This window comes from Marmota flaviventris, chromosome 13, assembly GCF_047511675.1.
Source record: "Marmota flaviventris isolate mMarFla1 chromosome 13, mMarFla1.hap1, whole genome shotgun sequence".
Lineage (NCBI taxonomy): Eukaryota > Metazoa > Chordata > Mammalia > Rodentia > Sciuridae > Marmota > Marmota flaviventris.
In genome coordinates, this window is record NC_092510.1 from 104,187,369 (window position 1) to 104,214,395 (window position 27,027).

The following is a 27,027-nucleotide window of genomic DNA, read 5'->3' on the forward strand; positions in this document are numbered from 1 at the left end:
TGTGGGGCTGGGCTTAGCTCAAACTGGAAACATCCAACACCTCTCAGTTGAAGAAGGGACCAGTGGGGTGCACAGTGGAGAAGCCATACAGAAGGCTGTGCTCTGTGCTAGGTCACATGCAGGAGATCCTGGGACGATTTTTGAGGGCGAGTGCAGGGGGCTGATGGAAGCACCTCACCAAGGGGCTTCCTGTGGTGGAAGGCTGAGGGCCCTTCCCCATGAACAAGACATAGCCCAAGGGGAGAGCCCACCATTATGAAGGGGATGCTGCTATAGACCAGGGAAGAGGCACTGGGGTTCTCAGGACTGCATGGACCCCTGCCAGCTTACACACTCTCAGGGGCTGCTGAGGCTCAGCTTGGCCACAGAAGACGAAGGCAACCCAGCAGTATGCAGCCTAGGTGTGGGCAAGAGCAAAAGCAGACAGCCATGGCCTACTGTGAGGAGCAGCAAGGCCAGAAGGCCAGAGACAAGGAGATGGGGAAGGCCATGGACCCACGGGAGTGGTTGTGAGTATATTCAGGCCACCAGGGAGCAGTCACAGAGGAGTCAGCCAGTGGCCAAGGCAGCCTGCTGTCTCTGGCTTGGGACCCCAGTTGTGCATGGGGTACAATAGGGTTGCATGGCCATGCTGACAGGAGCCACCATCCAGGATAGCAGTGACCACCCTCTTCCGTGGATGGGCCATCAGTTCATCCTGACTGGCCAATGCTTACTCATCCTTAAATGGACAACTATAGTATCCCTGGTCATGGTTGCTGCCTGAGGCCCCTGGGGATTCAAGTCCAGGTCACTATATAAGCTACCATCTGGCAGGAGTACCAGTTGGGAATAGGGCAGACAGGACCCTCTGGCAAGCCCCAGGTGAGGGAGAGGCCCTGGCTTGGGCAGGTGGGGTGGCCTGGGGCGAGGCCCTAGGAAGTGGAGGGCCACACCCTCCCGGCCTTACCATTTGCTCTGGAATGGACAGACTGACTTGGCACATACTTCATAGCTGGTTGAAGATCACAGATCTAAATGTAGCTTCTCAGTGGCCAGGCACCTAGTACTCCCTTGCTACTGCCTCTGGTCAGCTCTGAATCTGAGGTCAGGTTCTCTCCATGTCTGATATCCTCATGACTCACATATAGGGAAGACAACCAGAACAAGCAGCTATGACACCTCCCTGAGGTGCAGCGCAAGTGCCCTCACTATGCTGCAGGGCTGTGGGGCTGCAAACTCTACCTACCCTTTCCAAGCCCCACCCCACCTGCCCAAAGCTGCCTGGTGAGAGCCCCAGCCCCACAGATATGCTTTCCTATCACTTTCCTCATGCCATCCCACCTGCTGCTCCAGGTCAGATCTGTCTGCACTTGATTAAATAATCATCTGGCCTCAAGGCAAATGCAACAGGGGCCCTGTACCACCTTTACCTGTGGATATCTGCGCTTGATAGACGTCAGGGCTCCTGCAGGCAGCTTGGCCAGTTCTGAGTCCCGAACAGCATGCACCGTGGTTGCCCTGGCCTGATGGGTCAGCGTCTCCACCTGAGGAAGAGGAGCCAGGTACTGAAGCCACACTGCTCAGGCCTACCTGGAGCCTAGCCCAGTGTAAGTGGTGCTCATGTGGACAGCTGCCCATGAGAGAGACATGTAGCCACAGGGTGCTGGAACCAGGGAGGAGACAAAATGGCCTCACCAAGCCTCCAGTGAGCTCTCACAGGTTCTGCTGCCAGAACCACAGGCATGTGCCGGAAGCCAGCAGCCCAAGGGCACTGGAACAGGTCTCAGGCACTAGCTGGGGTCATAGTCTGGCAAAGGGTAGTCAGCACACTCCCTCAGAAATGAACAGCTGTGGCTGTAGCTTGTCTAGCATGTGTGAGGCACTGGGTTTGATCCTCAACACCACCTAAAAATAAATAAATAAGGGGCTAGGGATAAAGCTCAGTTGGTAGAGTGCTTGCCTTGCATGCACAAGGCCCTGGGTTCAATCCCCAGTGCTAATCAATCAATCAATAAAAGGTACTATGTCCATCTATAACCAAAAAAAGAAAGAAAGAAAGAAAAAGAAAGAAATGAACATCTTTGGAGAGGAACCATATCCCTAGGAGGAGGCCATAGGTATGCCCCTTAGAGCGTATAGAGCCTGCTGCCAGGCATGACAGTTCCTTTGCGGCATCTTGCCAGGCACACCAACTTTCACCTGAGAAATGGCAGCTGGGCTGCATGAGGCACAGCCCCCGCAAGGCTAGTGTCAGCTGAGCGAGAGGAAGCCCTGGACTCTGATGTGGGAGATGTACTGCCCAGGCAGAGTTCAGAGAGGTGGCTAGGAGCTTCATGGGCATAGGGTTGCACAGCAGGAATCAGGCATTGGCCCACATCCTCCAAGGCACCTTTTGCCTTAAGACCCTGCAGCACATGCCTCTGGGCTTCCCTGACCACTGGTTTAAAACCTAAAAAAAACCCAGAAGCCCCAAGCTGTAAGAAGCCTGGCCTGGTCCACTCTCCTTCTAGAGACCCAGAAGCTCACTGCTGCAGCAGCCTAGGGCTGGCCAGCAGCAGTTCAGGATGAAGAGACCTGCCTGTGCCAGGTGGCCCTGAAAGGCCTGAATGAGTTCTTAGTCACTCTTAATAGAAACCTTTGGGAGGTGACTCAGAGGTCACAACTCACCACCCAGGGCTCCAGTACCAGCTGGGAAGCAAGTGAGAACCCCAAACCAGGGAGCAGTACTCTGAGACACCCAGAAGGCAGAAGCATACCACAAATGTGATCCCAGAGAGCCAGGGCTCAGAGCCAACCAGCTATGGGGAGCATTGCCCTCCTGTAGCCGCTTCAGGGGCTCCTCCTGCACAGGGTATCAACCAGGCCAATCCAGAGTCTCAAATGCAGGGGAGCCCAGCACCTACCACACCAACGAGGTCTCCACGGCCATACTCCCCTGCCAGGCGCTTTTTCCCATCATCCTTGCAGATGACAGAGCGCAGTCGACCACTCAGGACGATGTATGTGCAGTCAGACTTATCTCCCTGCCTGCAGAGACACAGAGGCCCTGGAGGTCCGCAGCCTGCCACTCTTAGCTGCTTCCAGGCCCAGCTTCCCAAAAGCCAAATGGACCCCAGGGTTGCAAAAAAATTAAATAACACAGTCTTCTCAGGAAAGTTTTTTGTTTTGGAAAATATAGTTATTTTTTCATTAAAAAATATTTGTGTTAACACACGAATTCACTATTAGGTCTAAATATTTTTTGTTTCCTTACTTTACATTTTAAACCCCACAGAAGTTGAGAGCAATAACCCAGGTTTGTCTGAGACCAGGGCGAGTGGGAAGTTGTCTATGGTGGATTCCAGGGCAGCCTAGAGAGGCTCGCAGAGGACCCGAGAGCAGTCAGCCACAGCACCCTGAGCCACAGGCTGTGTGCAGTTTTAAAGAACATGGGCTCATGTATAGCCTGGAAAGTCATCCAGGAGGAATATGCTGTGCCTGGGGAGCCCAGGATGCCCGCCCGTGACACACCTGTGAAAGGCACATCTGTGGGTACCTGGAGGGTGAGTACCTGCAGTGTGTAGTCTCCTCAGGAAGCAAGCTGGGGCTATTAGGCATCACTTCCAGTACAAACAAGAGGGACACCCATAGGAAAAGGAAGATGCCTGAGAACCTCCCTGTACACAGCACACCTTCAGGCCTCACCTGTATATGGCACGCCCAGCCTCTACCTCCATCCAGTCCAGCGCGAAATCAATCTGCCGCACGAAGGACGACATCCTCTTCACTACAGTGTGTGCCACGGCCAGGACAACTGACGGCTGCTTCCGCATGATCCTGCCAGGTAGCCATGGTCACTCTCTTACTCCCATTGCCCCACCTCTCTGTCCTACCCCATTCCACCAACTCCATCATTCACACAGTGCTTGAGAGAAGGCAGCCACAGCCCCATCCAACACCCAGGAGCCTGAGGCCCACTGGAGGTGGCAAGTGTCTGAGGATGGGGCAGGAGCTGGCCCTGTGCCACAACTGAGTAGGTATCTGCCAGAGCAACACACTGTGTGGGCTCAGCCACCTGCAGGGCAAGCGGCCCCTCCTACGTGGGTGCAGGGTGGAAGGAGGCGCCAATATAGGAAGCATCATCTACTGGGTGGCTGTGTTGGGCAGATTAGGGAGGTCAGGGTAGCAGTAGGGGTGTCCTGGTGGCTCCAGAGAGTGGCGTTCAGCTCATGGGCTACGGTTGCCTGCACTGAGAGGGGACATGCCTGGGCAGAGCTGTTGCTTGCCAAGACTCAGAACAGGAACCTGCCTTGCACATCAGATGGCAGGAGCCCCTTCCACATCCCAGGGAGATTGCAAGACATTTGCATCTGCTCCCAGGGTTGGATGAAGCCCAGTGATGGGGATTCCACCCTGCAGGATGGGAGCTGACTGCATCAGGGGTTCTCGTTCCATGCAGACACGCACATACAAACACACGGGCACACACACAAAGAAATACACAAAGGGCCACAGACAGACACACAGGCACAGCAGGGTCAGGCTGGGTCTCTGCCCAGGCCCTGGATTTCCTTCCCAAGCCTCTTCCCAAGGTAGGCAGGGGACAGGGGCAGCAGGCTGGGAGTCTGCATGTCTAAGACAAACAGATATATACACTTCAGGAGGAAGCCACTGTGGGGAGTGTTCTGAATAACCCACATCTTCCAGTCCTGAAGCAGGCGTCTCTGACCAATTACTACATTTCATGATGACTTGGGCATTGTCCAGCTTGGATAGTAAAGGCGGGTCTTCAGGTGTAGGTGTCGTCCCTAGGTTTGAGTTACATTCACCTGGTCCCTTGTAACCCTGCCCCTTCTGGCCTTTTTTGGATGGAACTTTCTAAAGAACAAGAGTCCCCCCAATAAAAGCCCACTTCTGAACGTGTTCACTCTCTCTCGCCAGCCTCTCGTGACTTTCTCTTGCGCTCCATTTTGGGGAGCCTGAGGCTGAGAGCAGAGGAGTTGTCCTGAAGCTTGTGTAAAGGTAACTTGTGTCTGTGTTTTATTTGGTGTCTCTGAAAATTCACATGAGCAATCTTAAGTTCAATTGCCTGCGCAGATCGGGGGCAGCAAGCTACCCAACTGGCTGGCTAGAGGGACTTGTGCAGGCTTCTACCTCTCTGAGCCTCAATTTCCCTATCTGTAAAATGAAGACACAGCACCAGGGTCCCAGACCAGGGCGTGTAGGCCAGACCTGGGAACCAACTGCCCACCAACTGCTCAGGCAGGTGTTGCCTTGCTTGGCCAAAGCCACCACCTCCGGCACAGTGGGGACCACTGCTCTGGAAACATACTTGGCTGAGACTTGGTTTTTAAGCTGCTGGGCTTCCATTGATCTTAGGACCCCTGACATCTCCTTTTCCACCTGATCATCTGGCCAAAGAGATCTAGGATCATAGCAGGCATCTGCAGATGGGGAGACAGAAGTCTCCCAGAAGTGTACACAAGAAGGTAGCTGCTGATGGGCTGGGGTTGTGGCTCAGAGGTACAGCACTCACCTAGCATCTTTGAGGCACTGGGTTCCATCCTCAGCACCACATATAAATAAATAAAATTAAGGTACTGTATCTATCTACAACCAAAAAATATTTTTAAAAAAAAGGTCACTGCTGGTTAGAGACAATGGGTGTCATGGACCCTGAGGGACCAAAACCCCAGCAAGGCAGAAATGAAAATAGTTGTTTTTTGTGTGTGTGTTTTTGGTTTATTTTTTGTTTTCAGTGCTGGGGATACAACACAGGGCCTTTAGCATGCTAGGCAAGCACCCTACCAATAAGCTCCAGCCTTTTAAAACCTTTGATCTTGAGATGGTCTCATTAAGTTGCCTAGGCTGGCCTCAAACTTGCTATATCCTCCTGCCTCAGCCTCTTGAGTAGCTGGGATTACAGTTGTGTACCACCATATCCAGAAGAAAGCGGCCTCCCTGCCAGACAGCCCTTCCGATGACTTGGCTAGTAAGGGACATGATGCAGGACTCCCAGGCAGTCTGAGGACATCACTAGGTCTGGAGCACAGAATGCTGATCAGGTGGGCAAGGTGTCCAGCCTGGTGCCTGCACAACACAACCCACTCTTTCCCTTGGCCCTCTCTCTGTAGCCAAAACTGGTCTAAGCATGAGCAGGCAAAAGCAGCAGCACAAAAGGCAGTGGGGTCAGCACCACAGGCAGAGAAGACAGCACACGGCAGTTTCCGCAGGCTGGTAAGGTGCTCTTGGCACCTACACATGCAACCACCCAGCATGGCAGCAGCTCCAAGAACTCACGAAGGACGACCAGCAAGCCTGCCCTGCACAGTCCTCAGGGGCAGAGGGCCCAGAGGCAGACGAGTGAGCAGGAGGGAGGGGGAACAGTGGGGTGCGGGGATTACTCACTCATAGAAGTGGGCCTTGGAGATGGACAAGAAGCTGCAATCCCTGTTGGCCCTGATGGTGAACGTAAGGGGCTCTCCTGTGAGCACTGCCAGCTGGCCCACCATCTCCCCAGGGTGCGTGAGGAACAGGCAGGCATCCTCCTGGCTGTCAATCTTCTGCTGGTACACGTGCAGCAGCCCCGAGACCACAAACAAGATGTTGACATCCTGGTAAAACCAGAGGGGGCCGGAGCTTCAGAGGGATGCAGGGCAGGGTCTGGGAGGCCCAAGGACCCAGGGCCCAGGGCCCAGGGGAGGCTCCTCTGGGGTTGGCCAAGCCCCAGGAAGCTGCATAAGGGTGATTCTCTGTCTGGTGCTGCCTCGCATCATCTGTGGACCAAGCTAGCCCTGGGCCCATGCCCCACGAGGGACTTCCAGCAGTGCTGATTTTATTGTTTAGATGGGCCACAGGAAACCTAGCTTTTGGGGTTGCAGATGCATGTACCTTCCCTCCTGTTGTCTTTCCACTTACTGCTCCACATGTGTCAGCCCAATTTTCCTACAGAAGTGGAGATGCAGCCTCTCCCTGTAAAACCTGAGGTGGGCAAGTACAGCCCTGCCTCAGTAGCCCGTGTGGGCCAACACCTGGCCCCTCCCACCTCTGTCACAGGCACTTGTCACACCCATTTTGGTCCAACAAACCACTGAGATCTAATCCCAGCTCCTCTGCATCCAGCAAGGGGCTCTTCCCAAATCTGCTCTCCCTTCCCCCATCTGAGTAGGAGGTTGCCCCCGGGCTCTCGGCTACCCAAGGATAGCTGGTAGTGGTCCAGTGCTGGATGCCGCCCAGTCCAGCCTCTCTCCTCCATGCTCCATCTAGTGCTGGGCAATCCTCACAACAAACCCCCTGGGCTCACCTGGTCTCCCTGTCTTGACACCACGGTGCCTGCAGGGACATGGAGAAACTCTACCCGGCCATCTAATAGGGATGGGTCCTAAAAAACACAACAGGTTTCAAGGGGCATGCAGAGGCTCTCAAGTGAAGGCACTAAGGATGGGGCCATGCAGTGCAGGCCAGAGGTAGCCATCCACTCGACTATTCCAGACAAAACGCTCCTCCAAGACTGCACTAGCACAAACTCAACAGACACAAGAGCATTTTGCAGAAAGGATCAGAGGAAGACAGCAGAAAGTAAAGGAATGGAGACCAGTGTTTTTGTGGATTTCTAGAGAGAGAATTTTATCTCAGTAAGAAAGTGCGATCAATTTCATAAAGATCACTGGCATAAAAGATAATGGAGGAGTGTCCTTCCATACTTACTTCAAGCCCACCTCTGCAGTAAAAACCAGTAAACTGCCAGGTATGGTGGCATGCACTTGTAGCCCCAGCTACTCAGGAGGCTGAGATAGGAGGATCATTTGTACCCACAAATCCAGACCAGCCCCAGCAAAGTAAGACCCAAACTCAAAAACAAACCAACAACTACAGAACGTAATTAACTGAGTGAGGCCACTTCCCCATACCACCTGCAGAGGCTAACTCCCACAGAGGACATATCGATCAGTGCCTAGAATCTCTATAGCCTCCAGGTGACGGGGAAGGGTCTAGAGTGCCTAGGAGCCCACAGGACAGGCCTTCAGCAATACAGGCAGAGGTTGGGGAGGTCTGAAGACTCCATATCCACAGTCTCAGTGAACAAAAGTAAAAAGAAAGCTTATCGGTTGCCTTTAGGTAACAGGGGCTACATCACTAACCTCACCCTCCAGTGGGTGGGGGCTGCAGCTTGGCACTGGAGCATGTGCTCAGCATAGGCAAGTCTCAGGATTTGATCCCAGTACCACAAAAACCCACAAATTTAAAAATCAAGCCTCCAAAGCCAGTGAAGGGTCCTTCCCTGTGCCTCAAAGACTGCTAACTTCCCCACAAAGAAAGATCTGACATCACAGGCCTCCTGAAGGAAAGCAGGACATCTGCTACATGATTTCCCCAAGGCCAGGAGGACAGGAGGAAAGGAACCTAAGCAGCCCAAGACCAGCCAGAAGGCCAGGCTGCGAGCCCCGGCTCAGATGCAGGCTTGGTGCCTGGAGCCTTCCCTGAACCTTGGAGTATACAGGAGGAGCAGTAGCCCTAAACTGAAGGCCAGACAGGGAGGGAGTCCACCAGGACCAAGGGACAGGTCAGCCAGCCCGGGGACTCTACTGTCCTCATAGCATACACCAGACGGCTGGAAATCTGGACTCTGCCCAAGTGACTGAAGGTGTTAAGGATCACTGCTGTGTGTACAGGAGGGATGACGACTCTGTGGTTATGTGCAAAACAGCTCGTCTTTCAGGACAATCCTTGAAGTCTTCAGAACCTGCTGGGCATATGGGAGGGGCACAGGCCAAAGCAGATGGCCACGCAGGGACAATAGGCCAGTCCCACAGCTCTATGTACCAAGTAGTCTCTAAAAGTGAGCCCAACAAGAAAGAGGGCCCCAAGCAAGGGCTAGTGGGGACTGGAGAAAACAGAAGAGACTCGGAGAAAACAGAAGAGACTGACATACAGCGACATTACCCGACACAAAGCCAAATCTGAAATGCAGCGTGGGCTAGACTAAACACTATGATAGTGGAAGCAGACTTTTCTTAAATGTAGAAACTCTAGAACTACAGAAAATAATGAAATTTTAAAACTCAACGCATAGCTTTAAGATCACTTAGATACTGCAAGAAGAGACTTAGTGAACTTACATGAATACATTTACATATTAAAAAGACTTTTTTAAAAATAGAAAATATAGAAGAGAGGCCAACTCAAAGGAGATGAAAGAGAAGAGAATATCTTCTCCAGGCTCCGCCGTGAGGAGTCTCTGTGGGCAGCTTTTCTTGCTTTCTTTCTTTTTTGCAGTGCTGGAGATGGAACCCAGGGCCTCAAGAGTTCTAGGCAGGTACTCTACCGTGGGCTGCCCCCCAGGCCACTGACAGCTTTTGAAAGGGACTCAGACACAGACTGAATAAACCCAATGAGGTTCACACAAGCTCCATAAAAAGAAATCAGACCAAGCTCTATCACAGTGAAACTGGGAAGACAAGGACAAAGAGATCATGGAGGGGAGAAGCAGATCATGGAATTCTTCGTCCCACTCTCTCCCCCTCTGAGCACAACCCCAGTAGGCCTTCAGGATTGATGCAAAGGGCATCTCACCACAGCCATGCCAAGCATGCTTCAGGCCTGGGTTCAATCCTTAGCACCAAAAGATGCAGGAGGCAACAGAGGAACCCTGAGCCCTCTCCCTCTGAGCAGAGCCCACCACCAGAGGATGCAGCAGCAAGCTCCAGCAGACAGGGAGAGCTCCTGTTCTCTCCTCCCTCAGCTTCCAAGGTTGGCCCAAACGCAGAGCCAGAAGGGATGCCGTGTTGAACCATGGGTGCAGGGGGCCAAACTCAAGGAAAACCCCCACTCTGAGCAGACAACCAGGAAAGAGCCCAGAGGCACAGAGGGAGGAGGCTTCCCTCCCCTTTCTCCTGATACCCGCCCTGCAGAGCAAACCATACAGTGCAGGTGACAGGCGCAGGAGGAAGCAAAAGAGCAGGCTTTCACTGGCAGGCTCGAATCCTAGCCCTTCCTTGCATTGACATGAAAATTAACTCTACCACATTAAAACCTAGGAAGGCAAAATAAGTAAGTAAACCTTTTAGGCAACAATATAGAAAAGGGTTTATGATGTCAGATGAGGAAGCGTTTCATAAAAAAGGCACAAAAAGCTAAAGCATAAAGGCCACAATGGAGGACTCCCACACTGCCCCACTGAGCAGCACACTAGAGCAGGCAGCCACTGGGGGGAACTGGAGCTGGGGAGGGGCAGGGCGGCAGCAGGGGCTGGCTCGGGCTGCTCAGAGCCAGCATGTCCATAAGGTGATTCTGTGGGTCCTTATGAAGGACACCCATAGGCATGACCCCTGCCCGGGGAGGGGAGTGCTACAGGCAAGAGGATCTGCAGCCCCCAACGCAGCCTGAGGGGCCTATATCCCCAGGAGGGAGGCAGGAAGCAGGCGCTGTGTGGGCAAGGACTGGCCACCACCCTAAGCTGCACTCACGTCCAGCTTCATCAGGGTGAGCAGGTCCTCCTTGGCTGCTCGGAAGATAGCGTCCGTTTTCCCGCTGGAGCCATGTGGGTCCCAGCGACACTCTGAGTAGTGGAGGAGAGAAGAGGGAACCTCTGCACCCATCGTGTTTTTCTTGGACTTAAGAAGAACAAAGAGATCAGCCATCAGAAGAGATGTGATGGGGAAAAGTGCATGAGGGATTAGCTTGGTGGCCCACCACAGAGTCTGGTGACACCAGAGAAAGGACACCTTGGAGAACCAGGACATGTGCCAGTGAGCAAGCCCCAGGCGAAGGGTGAGAAAGGAGAGGCAGGGACCTACCTTGCTGGCCATGGAGTTCCCAGGAAGGTCTGAGTGCAGCCAGACCCTGGCACGGTCACAAGTCATCCCCAGGTCTGAGGTCGCCCCATTGTGGCCCCCTACAAAGAGGGGAGATTCAGCTCACAGCTTACCCTTCCCCCATGTACAAACATGTTTTGGGAGGCAGAGGGCACCCTGAACATCTACAGCACACACCTGGCAGCAAGTCTCAGACCTCTCAAGGGCAGGGTCACTTTGCCCATGGTCTTCTCATGACTGCCCTGGTCCATGTTGTGTTGCTGAAATAGAGCATCTGAGGCTGGTACTTTATAAAACAAAGGAGCTCATCCAGCTCACAGTTTTGGAAGCTGGGAGTCCAAGATCAGACAGCCCCATGTGCTCAGCCTCTAGTGAGGGCTCCCTTGCTGTGTCACAGCACAGCAGAGCAGCAGACAGCACCAAAGCTGTGGGTGGAAGGGACCAAGTGTGTGGGTGATCTTGCTCTACACAATCTATATTTTTTTTTATTGTAGATGGACACACACCTTTGTGTGTGTGTGTGTGTGTGTGTGTGTGTGTACACGTGTACCAGGGAAGAACTCAGGGACACTCAACCACCGAACCTCATCCCTGTCCCTATTTTGTTATTTAGAGACAGAGTCTCATTGAGTTGCTTAGTGAGACTCGCCATTGCTGAGGCTGGCTTTGCACTCACGCGATCTTCCTGTCTCAGCTTCCCAAGCTGCTGGGATTACAGGCGTGTGCCATTGCACATGGCAATACTTTTTTTTTTTTTTTGCAGTGCTGGGGATTGAACCCAGGGCCTTGTGCATGAGAGGCAAGCACTCTACCAACTGAGCTATGTCCCAAGCCCTCTTTGTTTTATTTATTAATTTTTATGTGGTGCTAAGGATCAAACCCAGGGCCTCACATGTGCTAGGCAAGCGCTCTACTACAGAGCCACAACATCAGCCCCCCCAAGCCTGTTCCTCAAGACCCAAGCGACTCCCATCATACAGCTTTGATCTATTCATGAGCATGCAGCCCCTGCCCAAGCAGCTCCCAGCAGGCCCCATCTTCTTCTTTTCTTTTTTCAGTACTGGGGATCCATGGCCAGGCAAGCACTCTACTACTAAGCTACATCCCTAGCCCTAAGGTTCTGCCTCTTAAAGTTTCTACCACCTCAACGCAGCCACACTGGAGATCAAGATTCTAGCACAAGGACCTCTGGGGGCCACACCACATTTGAAACACAGCAATGGTCCACAATCACCATTTAGACACTACTGCATACCCAGTCAGCAGACCTCTAGATCATATCTCTGGATTCTGTCAAAGCATGTGAGCTCTGGATCACACACGCTTCTAGGTTTCAATCCGCCCACACCTGTGAGCTGTGCATGTATGTGACTTATATAGGCTGCAGTGCCCTTGTCCAACAGCTAGAATTTACAATACCCACTCCTTGGGATTGTTTTAAGACTTGCACAATGCTGGGTGCAGTGGCACACGCCTATAATCCCGGCGACTTGGGAGGCTGAGGCAGGAGGATCGAAAGTTCAAAGCCAGCCTTGGCAACTTAAGGAGGCCCAAAGCAACTTAGTGAGACCTTGTCTCAAAATAAAAAACAAAAAGGGCTGGGGAGGTGGCTCAGAGTTGAGTGCCCCTGGGTTCAATCCTCAGTGCCACAAACAAACAAACAAACAAGACTTGTACCTCATATGCCCAGCATCTCACGTGAGCAGGAGGATATAAACGAGGTTCAAATGCAGTGAGTCAGGGACAGGCAGCACAGGGACATCCACAACACACCTCCAGGGAGGGCACTAGGCACCTGAAGGCACCCTGCACCCCGTTCACAGGTGACTCTGGCAGCCAAACCAGAGTGTGGACTTGCACACTCCATGAGGAATGCAGGCTGTGGGAAGTGGGTGGGTAGGCCTTTCTTGGCCCCATGATGGACACCATATGTGGGGGCAAGTCAGTCAGAATCACAGAGCTGCACCCAAATTCCGTGTGCCCCGGTGCGTGCTGCTCATGCCTAGTAAAGTGCTAACCTAAAACACAACCCCAAACCCAGGTGTGCTGACAAGAGCCCACTGTGCTGGCCAGGGGCACTGACTTTCTAGGAAGGTGAGAAGCACTTGGCTTCTTCACTGATGGCAGCCATGTAAGTGCATGCCAGGCTGCAGCGACACACTTTTGTCTTTCTGTAAAGTACGTGGCTAAGAAGTGACCTCGAAGAGCCCACAGTTACAGTCACTGATCCCAGGAAGCAGGCATCCAGCCAGGTGCTGTGGCCACGTCCGGGACCTAGCACCTCAGGAGGCTGAGGCAGGTGGGTCACACGCTTGAGGCCAGCCTGGGCACCTTAGTGAGATCCTGTCTCCAAAAAAATAGGGGGTGGAAGTGTTGCTTAGTGGTTAGAGCACTTGCCTAGAGTGCATGAGGCCCTGGGTTCAATTTATAAGCACCACAAAAAGGGAAAAAGAAAGAAATAAGAAAGTCCTCAGACTATATAGAAACTGTAAATGGTGTGAATACTGAGTTTTAAAACAAAAGCTGACGAATGCCATAAATTCAGAAAAACTGAATCAGAAGTTTCCACAGCCACCCCAAGATGGCACTTCAGAGCCTGAACCCTGTGCTTTCCAGGGTGCCCCTCTGAAAGTGAGAGGTCCCTGCGCTGATGGAACCAGGGGAGATGATCCAAAGGAGAAGCCCTCCAGCTGTGCAGGCACTCTGTGAAGGCCCAGGCCTTGCAGTGGGTCCACATTGTGGTTGAGGATGACACCCGAGAGCAGCCATGTCTTCACATAGCCCTCCCTGTGCCAAAGGAACGCAGTACAGTGGGAGTGGAAATGCACACCATCAGACTGTTAAGACCTGAAGACGGGGGCCTGCAAGCTGTTCCTGGTACAGTCACACCTGTGCAGCCACTTCCTTATAAAAGCAATGAGGTTTTTACATGTTTAAATAGCACAGTGGTTAATCAACACTATTTTTTCCACGCTGAGATATTGTGCATTCACAGTATTAATTTATTACACCATTCTATCACACAAAACAATATAATGTGCTACATTTTACAATCCTTTTGTTTTTATAATATTAATTATAATTAACTAGCCAAGGTATTATGATACCAATATCAATTTTAGCTGGGTGGGTGGCACACACCCGTAATCGCATTGACTTGTGAGACTGAGGCAGAAGGATCACAAGTTTCAGGCCAGCCTCAGAAACTTAGCAAGACCCTCAGTAATTTAGTAATACCCAGTCTCAAAATTAAAACTAAAAAAGGACTTGGGATGTAACTCAATGGGAAAGTGGCCCTGGGTACAAACCCCAGCACCAAAACCAAACAAATACATACACACACACACACACACACACACGTGCACACAAGCAAATGTGCATACACACAAAAATAAATAAAGTTAAACATACTCCAAGTGATAAAATATGTGAATACATTAGATTCATAAAACTAAAATACTGACTTCAACAGATATACTTATGGATTGGATAATTTGTATTCAAATTTCATTACATGGTAATTCAAATGTTTCTATCAGTCAAGCTCTTTAAAATGTGGTGGATCAACTAGAAAGCCATGCAGAAAAAGATGTACCTGCAGCTCTCCAAAGAACAAATTCAAGGTAGAAAGAGGCCCTCAGCTGACACTCTGCGAGTGCTGAAGACTAGAACACAGGGGAGGTGGGAAGAGGCCCTCAGCCCACACCCTGTTATTGCTGAATGGCAGTTTACAGTGGCTGATGTTTCTTTATCTTGCTTCACAGGAGAGTTCAATTTGTGAAATTTCATTAAATTATCCACTTAGGATATTTACATTCTGTAAGTATATTACACAACCATAACAATCAATGAGAATTAAAAAATGACTTAGTGATAAAACTCTTAAGTGTACTAATAAATAGTACATAGTAGATAAGTTAAAAATAGATCCACGCAATAACATATCCAGGTCAGGGAACTCAGAGTCAGGTCCAACAGCTGCCTGGGGCTGGGCAGTCAAAGGAAGTAGCTGCCAGGGAGGTCCTGGCTGGATGGTGGGAACGCCTGGGTAGGTAGCCAAAGGTAAGAATGGTGACCAAGGCACAGATTGTGAATATGCTGAAACCACTGGGCTGCCCACTCTTAAGGTGGGCTTTGTAGCATGTGAACTACATCTCAATAAAACTGTGAGCTAAAAAAAATCCATGCAGATTCTGAAACCTAACTCCTAAAGCGAGATCACCAAAACACCAGAGAGCATGAAAGATTGATTCTCTGGTGGTGTTGGGTGCATTGTGTGGGGTGAAGAAAGGAGCTTCCTCTATATACATGTGGCTCACATTCCAAGAGTGAACTACAGATGAAGAAGCACCTTGATGTGGAGCTGACAGAAGAAGAAATATATGACCAGGAAGCAGCAAGGAGTAAGACCCTAAACACAAATCGCAAGGTGTCAAATGGCTGGTTTTCAGTATAGGAGATTCCTGGTGAGTAGAGGGCCCCATGGCTCAGTTTCTGAGGGAGGGAGAGAGAAGGTCTTTGCAAACATCTAGAGTGAGGTGGGATCTGAACCACAGCACACAAAGAACCACAACATCCACACACCAGCTGCAGAAGCCAGGGGACAAAGGGCTCTGGAGCTCCAGCCATCAGCTCTTAAGAGGGAATCCTGACAGCCTTCAGATCAACCAGGAGGCCCCAAGGTTGCCAATTAACCACAAATGACCAACAGCAAACATGGAGGTGATGCAAGTGAGTCTGTGGTAGGAGTGGGAGGGGCTGCATGCTAGGTGTGGGCTAGGTGGACTTGTGGCAGCAGAATGGGAAGTTGTGCACCTCCGTGTGGGCATGTGCCAGCAGGCAGAGGCTCCAGCAAGGCTTCCATGGGGGACATGTGGCAGCAGGAGTGAAGAGTGAGAAGAGAGCACCTTGTGTCCATGCTGGCCATGGGGACAGTGAGGACTGCCCTGAGATCCAATAAGCCCAGCGAAGGAGAGACTGAGGTGGGAGGACAGGCAACAGCAAGCGCAGGAGCCTACAGGCTCTGTGCTGTAAAAAAACAAGAACCCAGGAAACACAGAGAGCATGTGGGTTTGTGGTGGGAACATCAGCAGAGCCTGCTACCAAGGAAGGGGCCAGTAGGAGGGGCAGAAGAGGGAAGCAGGCAGATGCAGGGACCCCACTGTGTAGGCACTGTGTACAGGAGCTAGATGCCTAATCCTGCAGGGACAATGCAGGCACAGGCCCCATGGGGCCATTAGGCTCTTGTCCATCTATAAACAGCACCAAGTTCAGGGTGCCCACCTCCTCAGGCTATACAGGAAAACACAAGGTGCAGGGCAGCATGGACGATCCCTCTGATACACAGAGCAATGCTGACAGCACAATGGCAGGGTCCTTTACCTGGTGGGCCTGGAAGAGCAGAATCTCTTGCCTGGGACTGCCCAAGCTTTTCTGAGACCTCCTCATGGACAGAAGGCAAAGGGACAGAGTAACTCCTCTTCAGCAAATGCCCAGAGGCTGCTGGACAGCTGCCCCCTTGATCTGCAGGGGAGATAGATATAAGCCAACTGCAGTCTCCACATGCCCTAGTGTCCAGCTCTTGAAGGGCTCAGGGTGCAGAGTCCCTACTGCAGTGCACGGCCCAGGCATGGCCCTCCTCAGCACCTGTGCACCTGCAGACAAACTTCCAGGCCACCTCACCATCTGCACCTGCCAGGGGAGTGACAAGAAAATGCTGGCCTCAGATTGGTCCTGCTGGGCTCCCCCAATCCCATGTCCTTCCCTGCCAACCACTGTGAGGGTCTCCTGAACTGACTGTCCCTACTGCTGCCTGAGTTCTAATGGAGCTGCTGCTTTCCCTTTGCTGTGGCCCCTGAGCACACCTGGGGTGAATCTTGGCTGCAGTGCTACAGCAAAGCTCCCAGCCTTGCAGTCTGCCTCAGCCTGTTTTGCAGAGGGCTATGACCCTCACCACCTTGGTCTCTGCAAAGGCCTCACTCAGGACTGCTACCCTGCACCAAGCACCTTCAGGAGGATGAGTCCCAAGGCTTTTGCTTCATAATGACCAACAGTACAGGAGAGATAAGTGCTACTCAGGAACAAAGACTTAACGAACACCTACTCCAAAACACATTTCTGGGGAAAGGTAAGTGGGCTGGAGCTAGGTCTTGGCCTTGCCCAAGGAAGATCAGCTGGTAGCAGGGCCAGGCCTTGGACTTTCAGGGTCTCTGCAGCATATGAGAGGGAGCCTTTGCATTCCAGCCCACATTCACCCCAAATATGTTTTAATTCAACAGACTTTTGTTAGCTACTGGAAACCCTTTTGAGAATATGATGATTTATAAAAATACAAAGAGCATACCCCCTCACTGTCAAGGTGGCTCTATGGTAACACCATAGCATAGGTCACCTATAGATGTCCCACACAGTACAGGCCTCACTGGACAATTTAGTCCCCAGATTCAACCTACTCTTGAGCCAGAGCACAAGGCTGTGAACTTGCTCTGCATATAAAGCTTCCCTAGGGAAACTCCTTTACAGGGAAACCTAGAGGAACAATAAAGGAATGAGAGACAAGAGACCTGGGTGCAGGGGAAGAGACCTGGGCACAGGGCAGGAGACCTGGGAATAGGCAAGGAGACCCAGGTGTAGAGAAGGAGACCTGGGTACAGGGCAGGAGACCTGGGTGCAGGGCAGGAGACCTAGGTGCAGGGGAGGATACATGGGCACAGGGAAGGAGATCTGGGCACAGGGGAGAAGACCTGGGTGCAGAGGAAGAGACCTGGGTGCAGGGAAGGAGATCTGGGAATAGGGGAGTAGACCTGGGTGCAGAGGAGGAGGAGACCTGGGTATTCATGAGGTAACTGGGCATGTGAGAATCTAGGCAGTGGAAGAGAGAAACCCTTGGCCTTCAAGGTGAGAGCCACTCTCCATGGATGGGGACCATACCTGAGGTGCAAGGATCTTGGGGCTGTACAGGTTTCTCAAGACGCTCCTCTGTGCCACAAAACACCTGCCTTTTGGTCCGTCCAGAAGCCACACTGGCTACAGACACAAGAGGGATGGCCTGGCTCTCCTAGGGCATGAGAAGGAATATCAGCAGTACTCAGTCCCCACAGGCATTCCACTGAAAGGACCCTGAAGGTCATGTTGGCACATCCCAGTACTGGGTGGGCTGTTACTTGGAGTCTAGACACGCCCAAAGGCTGGTTCTATAAGGCAGTGGCAGTTCAGCCTGCTCTCCTTTTAGGCTCTGCCTTTGACATAAGTCAAAATCATAGCCCAGAAACTGTAATGCTCTTCACGAAGAGGAAAAATACAAAACCCAAAAGGGTATTCCCTAAAACACCAGTAACTGAAGATGACAAACCCTAAAAAATCATTGGGACTAGGGAGGACACCCAGATGACATGAGAATAGTAACAATGCACATACACTGAGCCCTTAATACCGGAAATTCTGGGGACTTCACAGTACCTTCTGAGTGTCCTTTGCCCTCTAGGTTGTGGTGTTGTTCTAACATTTGGGGAAAGAGCAAGGAATGCAGCTCACAAGAGCTCTACCAGGTGGAAACTAGTCTTGCCCCTTCTCACAGAATAAGTGTCTGACCAGGGTCATATGAGGATGTGGGCGAGCCTTGTGCTCCTAGCAATGCTTGGTTCCCTCCAAACCCATCCCAGCTAAGTATCAGTTAAGGGCAGGACACAGAGCCAGGGGCTAGCAAGAGTGGCCTGAGGGACAAGTGCAGAAGGAACGACAGCTCAGCAGATAGCCTCTGTGCCCTGGGCAGGTTTGCAGTTGTAGAAAGGGAGAGAGGAAAGCCTCTACCCAGGCTCAGTGCCAGGCGAGATGAGCTCCAGATCTGAGAAGGAGCCCAGCTGCACCCCAGGTCCTAATAAATGTTCCTGACTCCCAGGAATCAACCCGGTGCATTGCTATAGGCCTGAAGCAGAAAGGCAAGCCCAACACATCATCAGTCCCAAACTCCAAAGCTGAGGACCTGAACTGGCATGGCCACGGCTGTGCTGATGTGTCTTCTGCAGGCACTGTGTACTCACGGGATTGAACAGCTCTGTGGTCAGGCCCAGGTAGTTGTGCAGAGCCAGGAATGTCACCCTCTGCAGCCGCACCATAATGATCTGCAGTGAGAGGGTGGGGGAGTGAGCAGCCACAGGCTGGAGGCTGGCCCAAGCTGACACACCTGACCTCCCAGGACCCGACCCCCTCCCCCAGCCAGCCCGCTGGTCATAGGAGGCTCTTATGGGAAATGGGGTGGAGGGGCACACAGGATTTGCATTATTTTTGTAAGTTTTCTATAAATCTAAATTTACTCTAAAATGAGGTATTTAATTTTTAATTAAAAATATCTTTTGGGAGCTGGGGTGGTGGCTCAGTAGTAGAGTGCTCGCCTATCACGTGTAGGTCACTGGGTTCGATCCTCAGCACCATATAAGAATAAATAAATAAAATAAAGGTATTGTCTCCATCTACAACAAAAAAATAAAAAATAAAAAAAACTTTTGGAGGCAATAGGATATCTGGAAAATCTAAAGACCTCTTCCCCTACCCCCAGTACTGAGAATTAAACCAGGGGTACTTTACCACTGAGCCATACTCCCAGCCCTTTTTATTTTTTACTCTGAGACAGGGACTCACAGCTGAGGCTGGCCTGGAACTTGCAAACTCATGAAAATTAATTAATTTTTATTGTACAATACACATTACTGGGGCTGGGGCTCAGTGGCAGAGCACTCATCTCACATGTGTGAGGCCCTGGGTTCAATCCTCAGCACCACTTAAATGAAAGGGTATTGTGTCCACCTACAACTAAAAGAATATTTTTTAAAATAAATATATATATATATATATATATATATATATATATATATACACACACACACACACACACACACACACACACACACACACACATACACACACACACATTACAAAAACAGCCTTAGTTATAGCTGGGCATGGTGGTGCACACTTGTAATCCTGACCACTTGGGAGCCTAAGGCAGAAGGATCACAAGTTCCAGGCCTGCCTCAGCAACTTAGCAAGGCCCTGTCTTGAAAAAAATAAAATAAAAAGGGCTGGGATTGTAGCTCAGTGGTAGAGCAGTTGCCCAGAATGTATGAGGCTCTTGGTTTGATTCCCAGTACAGCAAAAAAACAAAAAATCACTAGGTCCTATGAATCCCACCATTTTCTGGATCTACCAACAACTCAGAACTGACTCCATAAACTGGGAATAGCCCTAATCAAACCTCATGGTAGTTCCCAGGCCCCATGTCTGAGATAGCCATAGCAGCTGGGATGTTGACCCAAAAAGTGACTCACCTGTACCACCCTCACCAGTGTTTCAGGATATTTCTCAAAAACTCCTTGAAAAGCCACAGCTGGAAGCCGAAGGATGGTGGATGGGGCCGCTGCTCGGGCAGAGACTGTTTTGTAAGGTGCAGTGTGACCCTGTAACAAAAGCTCAGTCAGTCCCACACCAGGGACACAGCACAGCTCCTGGGGAATTACCAAGACCCTTGTGGTCCTCTCTGGCTCCCTTTTGCAGAACTCCAAGCTCCTCCCAGTCTGGGCCATGGACAGTGCTAGTTTGGGCACTAAACACAGACATTTCTCTGTGTGTTGGCAGAAGTTGGGGGAGGGGGAATACTGAGGATCAAACCCAGGGCCTCAAGCATGCTGGGCAAGTGCTCTACCACTGAGCATCATCCTCAGCCCTTTTTATTTTTATTTCAAGACAGGACCTTGCTCAGTTTCCCAGGCTGGCTTGAGCATGTGATCCTCCTGCCTCAGCCTCCCAAGTGGCTGCGATTACAGGCGTGCATCACCACGCTTAGCCTTTGTCTATTTTTGTTGTTTCTTATTATTTATTTTGAGAGTTTCTTGTGTATTCTGGATACAAGTCCTTATCAAATATGTTTGCAAATATTTTCTTCCAGTCTGAGGCCTGATTTTCTATCCTCTTCACTATGACTTGTAGATGATTTTAATTTTAGTAAAGACCAATTCTGATCTTTACTAAAATTTACTAATTTTAGTAAACTTACTAATTTTAGTAAAGATCAAATCATTCTGATCACCCTATCTAGTCTAGTCACTTCTCAAAACTCACCTCTCAATACCACAGTGGGGCTATCTTCCCACCTCATAACATCACTGACGTGAGGCTTTGAGGATGAAATGCCCACATGAGCTCAGGGGGACATAGGAATTGCCTCTGAAACTGCCTCTGAGTGTCTGTCTCTACTTTGGCTGCCCATGCTACAGATCTGTGTTACATGAGCACACACCTAGTCTACTATGGTTTTATCACGGGTCTCAAAACATAAGCAGTGTGAACCTTAATTTCTGACTTCACTTTCCCTTTCTTTTTTTGCAGGGCCAGGGAGTGAACCCAGCTCATGTATGCTAGACAGATGTTTCACCAATAAGCTGTACCCCCAAACCCCTATTCTTTAAGTTATTTTAGCTATTAGTTTCTTTGTCTTTCCATATAATTTTATAATCAGTTTTTTTTTTTTCTTATTTGTGTTGGAGATGGAATCCAGGACCTCTTGTATGCTAGACAAACATTCTACCACTGAGCTAAACCCCCAGCCCTTTTATGTGTTTTTAAATTTTTTAGATAAGGTCTCACAACGAAGTCTCACTAGGTTGTTCAGGGTGGGCTCAAACTTACGATCCTTTTGCCCCCAGCTCCTGAACAGCTGGGGTTATAGGTGTGCGCACCATGCTCAGCTTTTTCTACAAAACACGCTGCCAAAATTTGGACAGAATTATGTTGGGTAATTTGGGAAGATTTGCCTTCTCAGTAATATCAAGTTTTTCAAACCATGAAAACAGTACATTTCTCTATTTCCTTCATAAAGTCAATTTTCAGCAATAAAACCCTGCACATCTTTTAAGTATTTCATATTTTTTAGTACTACCTATCACAAATGCTGTTTACAAAATTCAGACTGACAACTGCTCACTGCTGAGACACAGGCTGTAGCTGCTCTTGTGTGCTGAGGATATCACAGAACTCTTCATCAAGATGGTCTCCTTGCCTGTAAGGCAGTGGCTTGGCCTCCGCCCAGCCCTTCTGCTTTTCCTTTTCCTCCTTGCCACCCTGGGGAGCCCTCCACCAGGGCGCTCAGAGCAGTGAAGAGGACAGCTGCCTGGCCAGCCCCTGGCCTCCCACTGAGGCTGGCCTCAGGGTCAGGATGCTCCCTCCTCCCTGACATGTTTCCACATCTCACATCATGAAGGGATTCTGGCTTCTGTCAAAGGCTTCTTTTGCATTTCCTAAGATGATTATATTTTTTTTCCTTGAGTCTGTTGCTAGGGTATTCCAAAATCTTGGCATTGGTGACACCCACTCCATTATGATGCAGCCCCCTTCCCCAGGTGCTGCTGGACTCAAGTTTCCAATTTTTGGTTGAGGATATTTGTGTCTCAGTTCAGGAGATACTGGTCTGCAATTTTATTTTCTCGTAATGTCTGTCTGTTTTTGTATCAAGGCAATTCTGGCCTTAAAAGATGAGTTTGGAACCAGTCCCACCTCCTCACTTTTCTGTGAGTCTGTGTGAAATCAGCATTATTTCCGTAAATGTTATGTCAGTGGAACTCTCCAGTGAAGCCATTCAGGTCTGGAATGTTCCTTGATGAGAAAGAATTTAGCAAAAAAATCTGACTTTTTTCATATACATGATATTCAGATATTCTCTGCTAGAGAGAGTTTGTCATTCAAGGAATTTGATTTCATTTAGTTGTTGACTTTGTGGGCATGAGATTCACATTTTCCCTTCCTTCAACTTATAGAGCTGTCTCCTCTTCCATTTCGGACGTCCCAGCTTCGGTCTTCTCTTTCTTCATTGATATGTGCATTTTAGAGCTGTTTTCCAGGAACCAATGCTGTTGACTATATTGTTTTCCATTTTTAATCTCATTGAGTTCTGCTCTTCATTATTTCCTTTCTGTTTGATTTCAGTTTCATTTTCTCTTCTTTCCTAGATTCTTTTTCCTTTTTGGGGGGTTGGAGGGCAGGGGTTTACTGGGGATTGAACTCAAGGGCACTCTACCACTGAGTCACATCCCCAGTCCTTTTTACTTTTTGAGACAGGGTCTTGAGATCCTCCTGCCTCAGCTTCCCAAGTTGCTGGGATTACAGGTGTGTGCCACTGCATTGGGTTCTTACCTAGATTCTCTAGAGAGAAGCTCATATAATTAATCTGAGGTCTATTTTATTTTCTAATACAAGAATTTGCGGTTATAAACTTTGATATGTTGTATTTTCATTTTCATTCAGTTAAAATATTTTCTGGTTTTCCCGATTTCTCTCCTTTTTTCTCTTTTTTTTGGTGGTACTGGAGATTGAACTCAGGGACACCTTACTCCTAAGCTACATCCCTAGCCCTTTTTATTTTTTGAGATAGTCTGGCTAAGTTACTGAGGCTGGCCTCAAACTTGCAATCCTGCTCCCTCAGGTTCCTGAGTGGGGGGGATTATGGGTGGATGCCACTGTCCCCGGCTTGTTCTTTCTTCTAGATGGGAGATGTCCCTCTTCTCCTTGGTAGTATTCCTGGATGATATTCCCAGGCTGGACTCACACTTGCAATTCTTCTGTATCAGCATCCTAAGTATGAGATTATGAGTGTGCACCACCATACCTGGCTTAACTCTTTCTTTTTAATATATCTAAGTCTTTTTATATATAAAGTGCACTTCTTATAGACAGTATACAGTTGGATTTTGGAATTTCCATTCAGATTCTCATTTGTATTCAGACTGCTTGTGTGAGTGCCATCACCAACGGGACTGGGTTCAGGTGTGTGGGTGCCATCATCAATGTGGCTGAGCTCCAGTAGTGTGGAAGAAGACTATTGGATTCGTTAGGTTCAGACCACAGTCGTGTGTGTAAGTAAGTAAATATACTCCCAACCTGTATATTTGTAAAGTCTGGGTTCTGATGCTTTGCTCTGCTCTGCACATGCCATGTGGGAATTCGGCTGAGATTCAGGGTGAGATGTGAATCAAATGCAACTTTCAGAGCCATTGCCCTGCTGTTTGGGGCCCGACCTGAGACTCATGTGTTCCCAAATAAGTGGATCCATGTGCCCAGTACTCACCCGCCCCCGGACCCTCCCCAGGCCCTTTCTCTGGTTCTCTGAGACTCCTAACAATCTGTAGCCAGCACTGTGACTGCACTGCCTTCAGAGTGCAGCCATGAGGCAGAAGAAAAGCCCAGCCCCAGGAAGCCCCTCATGAGTGATCTCTAGGCTGATCCTCAGTGTCGGCCTGCTTTGTTTCCAGAGGTCTCAGTGTTTGCTTTTGGCATTCTGTCTGGGTCCTAGCTGTGATGAGCAGGAGCTAGGCCCTGGTGGCATCACCCTGCCATAGCAGAACTAGAGTCCTCCTACTTCATTTATACTAATGCAAAAATTTTAATTTCCTTCTTTTTTCAGAACTAGAAAGGCAAAGCCCAACCAACCTCATGGATAGAAGTCAAAAGCCATCACTTGCATAGGTGAGGCTGTGCAGCTACCATAATTGCTCAAGAGAACAGATTCAGTCTTAATATTACAAGGAAGTCCCCGCAAACAAAGCAAAGCCTGGTGAATGTCAGGTCTCCTGGTGTTGCTCTCACTCTGAACAGACTGGGCAGTATCCACGTTGCTGCCCAGCCCAAATGAGAGTACAACATTTGGTTCTCAAGTTCTAGTTGAGCTCTGAAACTCAGCAATTTTTCTTGCATTTGGAATTCTGTCCATTTCCAAACCTTTATATAGATAAAGGTGACCCCTCAGAGACCCAAAACCACATCAAAAGAAACACAAGCACCTTATGCACAGCAGAGTCACCTCCAGCTACAGATCACAACCTCCTCCAGAAGTACTTCACTTACACTTCATGTGAGCTCCCTGTCTACAGGCAACTAAGACACAACCTCACCCTAACTCCCAGGTCCCAGTCACACCACCTGTGCAGCCAGCACATCTCCCAACTGCCAATCAGCTGGGGAGCTGGGACATGTAAAGCAGATCTGGGAGCACAAGGAGATGTGCCCACATCAGGCCCAGAGACAGGCAAGTCTCAGTCCCTGCACTAGAACCTTAGCCAAACAGGCACATGTGTTTAGGGGAAGGAGGAAAAAGGGAATCCCAGCTTAACAGCTACTGTTAAACTGTTCCTGTGTGTTTTATTTTTTCAACTACTTATTCACTTAGTCAGAAAAGCATGCTCTCAAATTCACCTAAAGTCAGGAAAGTGAAAACCCCAGGGAAAGCTGTGTGCCGGGCGTGGGCCAGGTATGCACACAACTCCTCTGTAGGCAAGAATCCTCCAGAAACATGCACAGACATCCTCCACAGTATTGTGCGCAACATCCACCTGTAACCCGCCTGGGTGTTAACCAGCAATGGACAACAGTGGTATTACAGATGTCTGAACCAGAAGAGTGCCCACCCATTAACCGTCCAATGCACACAGAATTCTGCACAACTGCATCCAGCACGACACCTCTTAAGAGGCCTAGAGATGAGCAAAAATAACCAAAGGCTACACAGACACCAGAAAAGGTTCAGAGCTATAGCTACCTCCAAGAGAAGAAGCATGGAACTAGAGTGGGTGTGGTGATGCACACGGTATCCATCCTTGATACTTCACCTGTGTGGTAAATCAGGTTACAGACAGTGTGCCTACAGACTTCATAAACATTTAATAAGGCCCATCTCCAATTAAAAATGGTGGGAAAAGATAAATGTTGATCTTTGTTCCCGCATCAAAATCAAAGGTGCTCTGGGCTGGGGACATGGCTCAAGCAGTAGCGCGCTCGCCTGGCGTATGTGCAGCCTGGGTTCGATCCTCAGCACCACATACAAATAAACATGCTGTGGCCACCGAAAACTAAAAAATAAATATTAAAAAAAAATTCTCTCTCTCTCTCTTAAAAAAAAAAATCCAAGGTGCTCATCTCTGCTCTTTTAAAAAGACCTAAACTGCCAAGGATTAAGGAAAAAAAAGCCAAGAGATTAAGAACAAAAGTTGCTGAAAGCAAATGACAGAGTCATGACCCAAGGAGCCATCCAGTAACAATGAAAAAGAACAAGATGAGGAAAGAAAATCCTCATGGCAGGGCCTGTAGGAGGCTGGGAGGTAGAGACTAGCACCCCATGTGCCTGACACACAGGCCAGCAGGGTCTCCCCCAGCCCCAAAAGCCCCTAGGACAGCAGACCACCAGGTCTGAGCACCGGAGCGCCCAACATGGCTAAGTGCTGGAGACCCCTGCCAACTCAGGATAAGAACTGGCTCAGATCCCTGCTTGTAGCAGGTCAAGGACCCACAGCAAGGTGCTGGCCGACTTCCCTCTGGGAAGGTGTTTTAAAGAAAAGCTCTAAGGACACTGGCCCCTGCACTCCAAAGTCCTGAAAGAAGGAGCTGCCACTTCCAGTCAGTCTCCTGCAGGGTCCCTGTTGACCATATGCATGCAGGTTTTGCACCTAGCTCTCAAAGGGCTTGAGCTAGCTTTCTTTTTATGACTAACTCAGTAGCTACCATGCCCTAGAGGTAAAGAGCATTTCCAGTCATGGCTCACCTTGTGCCTCCCTTCCCCTAGCCAACACCCAACCCAACCCCAGAGAAAACCAGGATCTGACCTTGACCACACAATTAGAGCACCCAGACTGGCCACACCCCTCACCACATCTTATGGTGGGCTTACTGGCACACAGCCATGCTCATTCACTTGCATACTCTGATGACCACTTCAACTGAGGAGCCGCAAAAGGGGCTGCCACAGAAACCATGTGGCCAAGAAGCTGGAGCATCTGCAGCGTGGCCTTGAGGGACAGGGCTGGATGGCTCTGCCCTCCACCCTCCATGGGGCAGGGGCACAGTGTGTGCCCTCCATCCGGTGGAGCCAGCTCCACATGACACTGGAGATGCACCTTCATGGGTTTCTGTGCTTCACTTTCACATAAATGGATTTCAGGAGACAGGAAAGCCCTGATCTGAAACACGAAACCTGAAACATGCAGAAAAGAAAAACTACGAGGCCCGGACAACTGAGGGAGCAACAGCAAAGCTCATCCTACTTCACCCCGGCAGCAAGAACAAGATGTGGTTTTTAAAAAAGCAAGAGTTCTTAAAATAAAATTTAAAAAATATGATGATAGAAATTAAAAATTCAATGGAAGATTTAAAAAATAAAGTTGCCTAAGTCCCCTGCCACAAAAGAAAAGCTGAAGCTGGGCATGGTGGCTGTGGCTGT

General features: G+C 49.8%; 1 protein-coding gene across 14 annotated transcripts in view; it reads right to left on the reverse strand.

Annotated features, from left to right (window-relative positions):
* The window catches only part of Pnpla7 (patatin like domain 7, lysophospholipase), a 69,316-nt gene that overhangs the window by 31,357 nt on the left and 10,932 nt on the right, over positions 1 to 27,027 (reverse strand). For 8 of the 14 annotated variants that reach the window (XM_034636094.2, XM_034636089.2, XM_034636091.2 and 5 more), the window contains 12 exons: positions 20,099 to 20,227; positions 18,815 to 18,895; positions 17,706 to 17,832; positions 16,386 to 16,466; positions 16,158 to 16,298; positions 10,758 to 10,855; positions 10,428 to 10,574; positions 7,265 to 7,342; positions 6,370 to 6,575; positions 3,667 to 3,798; positions 2,886 to 3,009; positions 1,413 to 1,526 (listed from right to left, as the gene is read on the reverse strand). In XM_034636094.2, coding sequence (XP_034491985.2) covers positions 1,413 to 1,526; positions 2,886 to 3,009; positions 3,667 to 3,798; positions 6,370 to 6,575; positions 7,265 to 7,342; positions 10,428 to 10,574; positions 10,758 to 10,855; positions 16,158 to 16,298; positions 16,386 to 16,466; positions 17,706 to 17,832; positions 18,815 to 18,895; positions 20,099 to 20,227 — 1,458 coding nt within the window. The remainder of the gene's footprint in view (positions 1 to 1,412; positions 1,527 to 2,885; positions 3,010 to 3,666; positions 3,799 to 6,369; positions 6,576 to 7,264; positions 7,343 to 10,427; positions 10,575 to 10,757; positions 10,856 to 16,157; positions 16,299 to 16,385; positions 16,467 to 17,705; positions 17,833 to 18,814; positions 18,896 to 20,098; positions 20,228 to 27,027) is intronic. The other 6 variants (XM_027940985.3, XM_027940984.3, XM_027941032.3 and 3 more) reach the window with 3 other exon arrangements.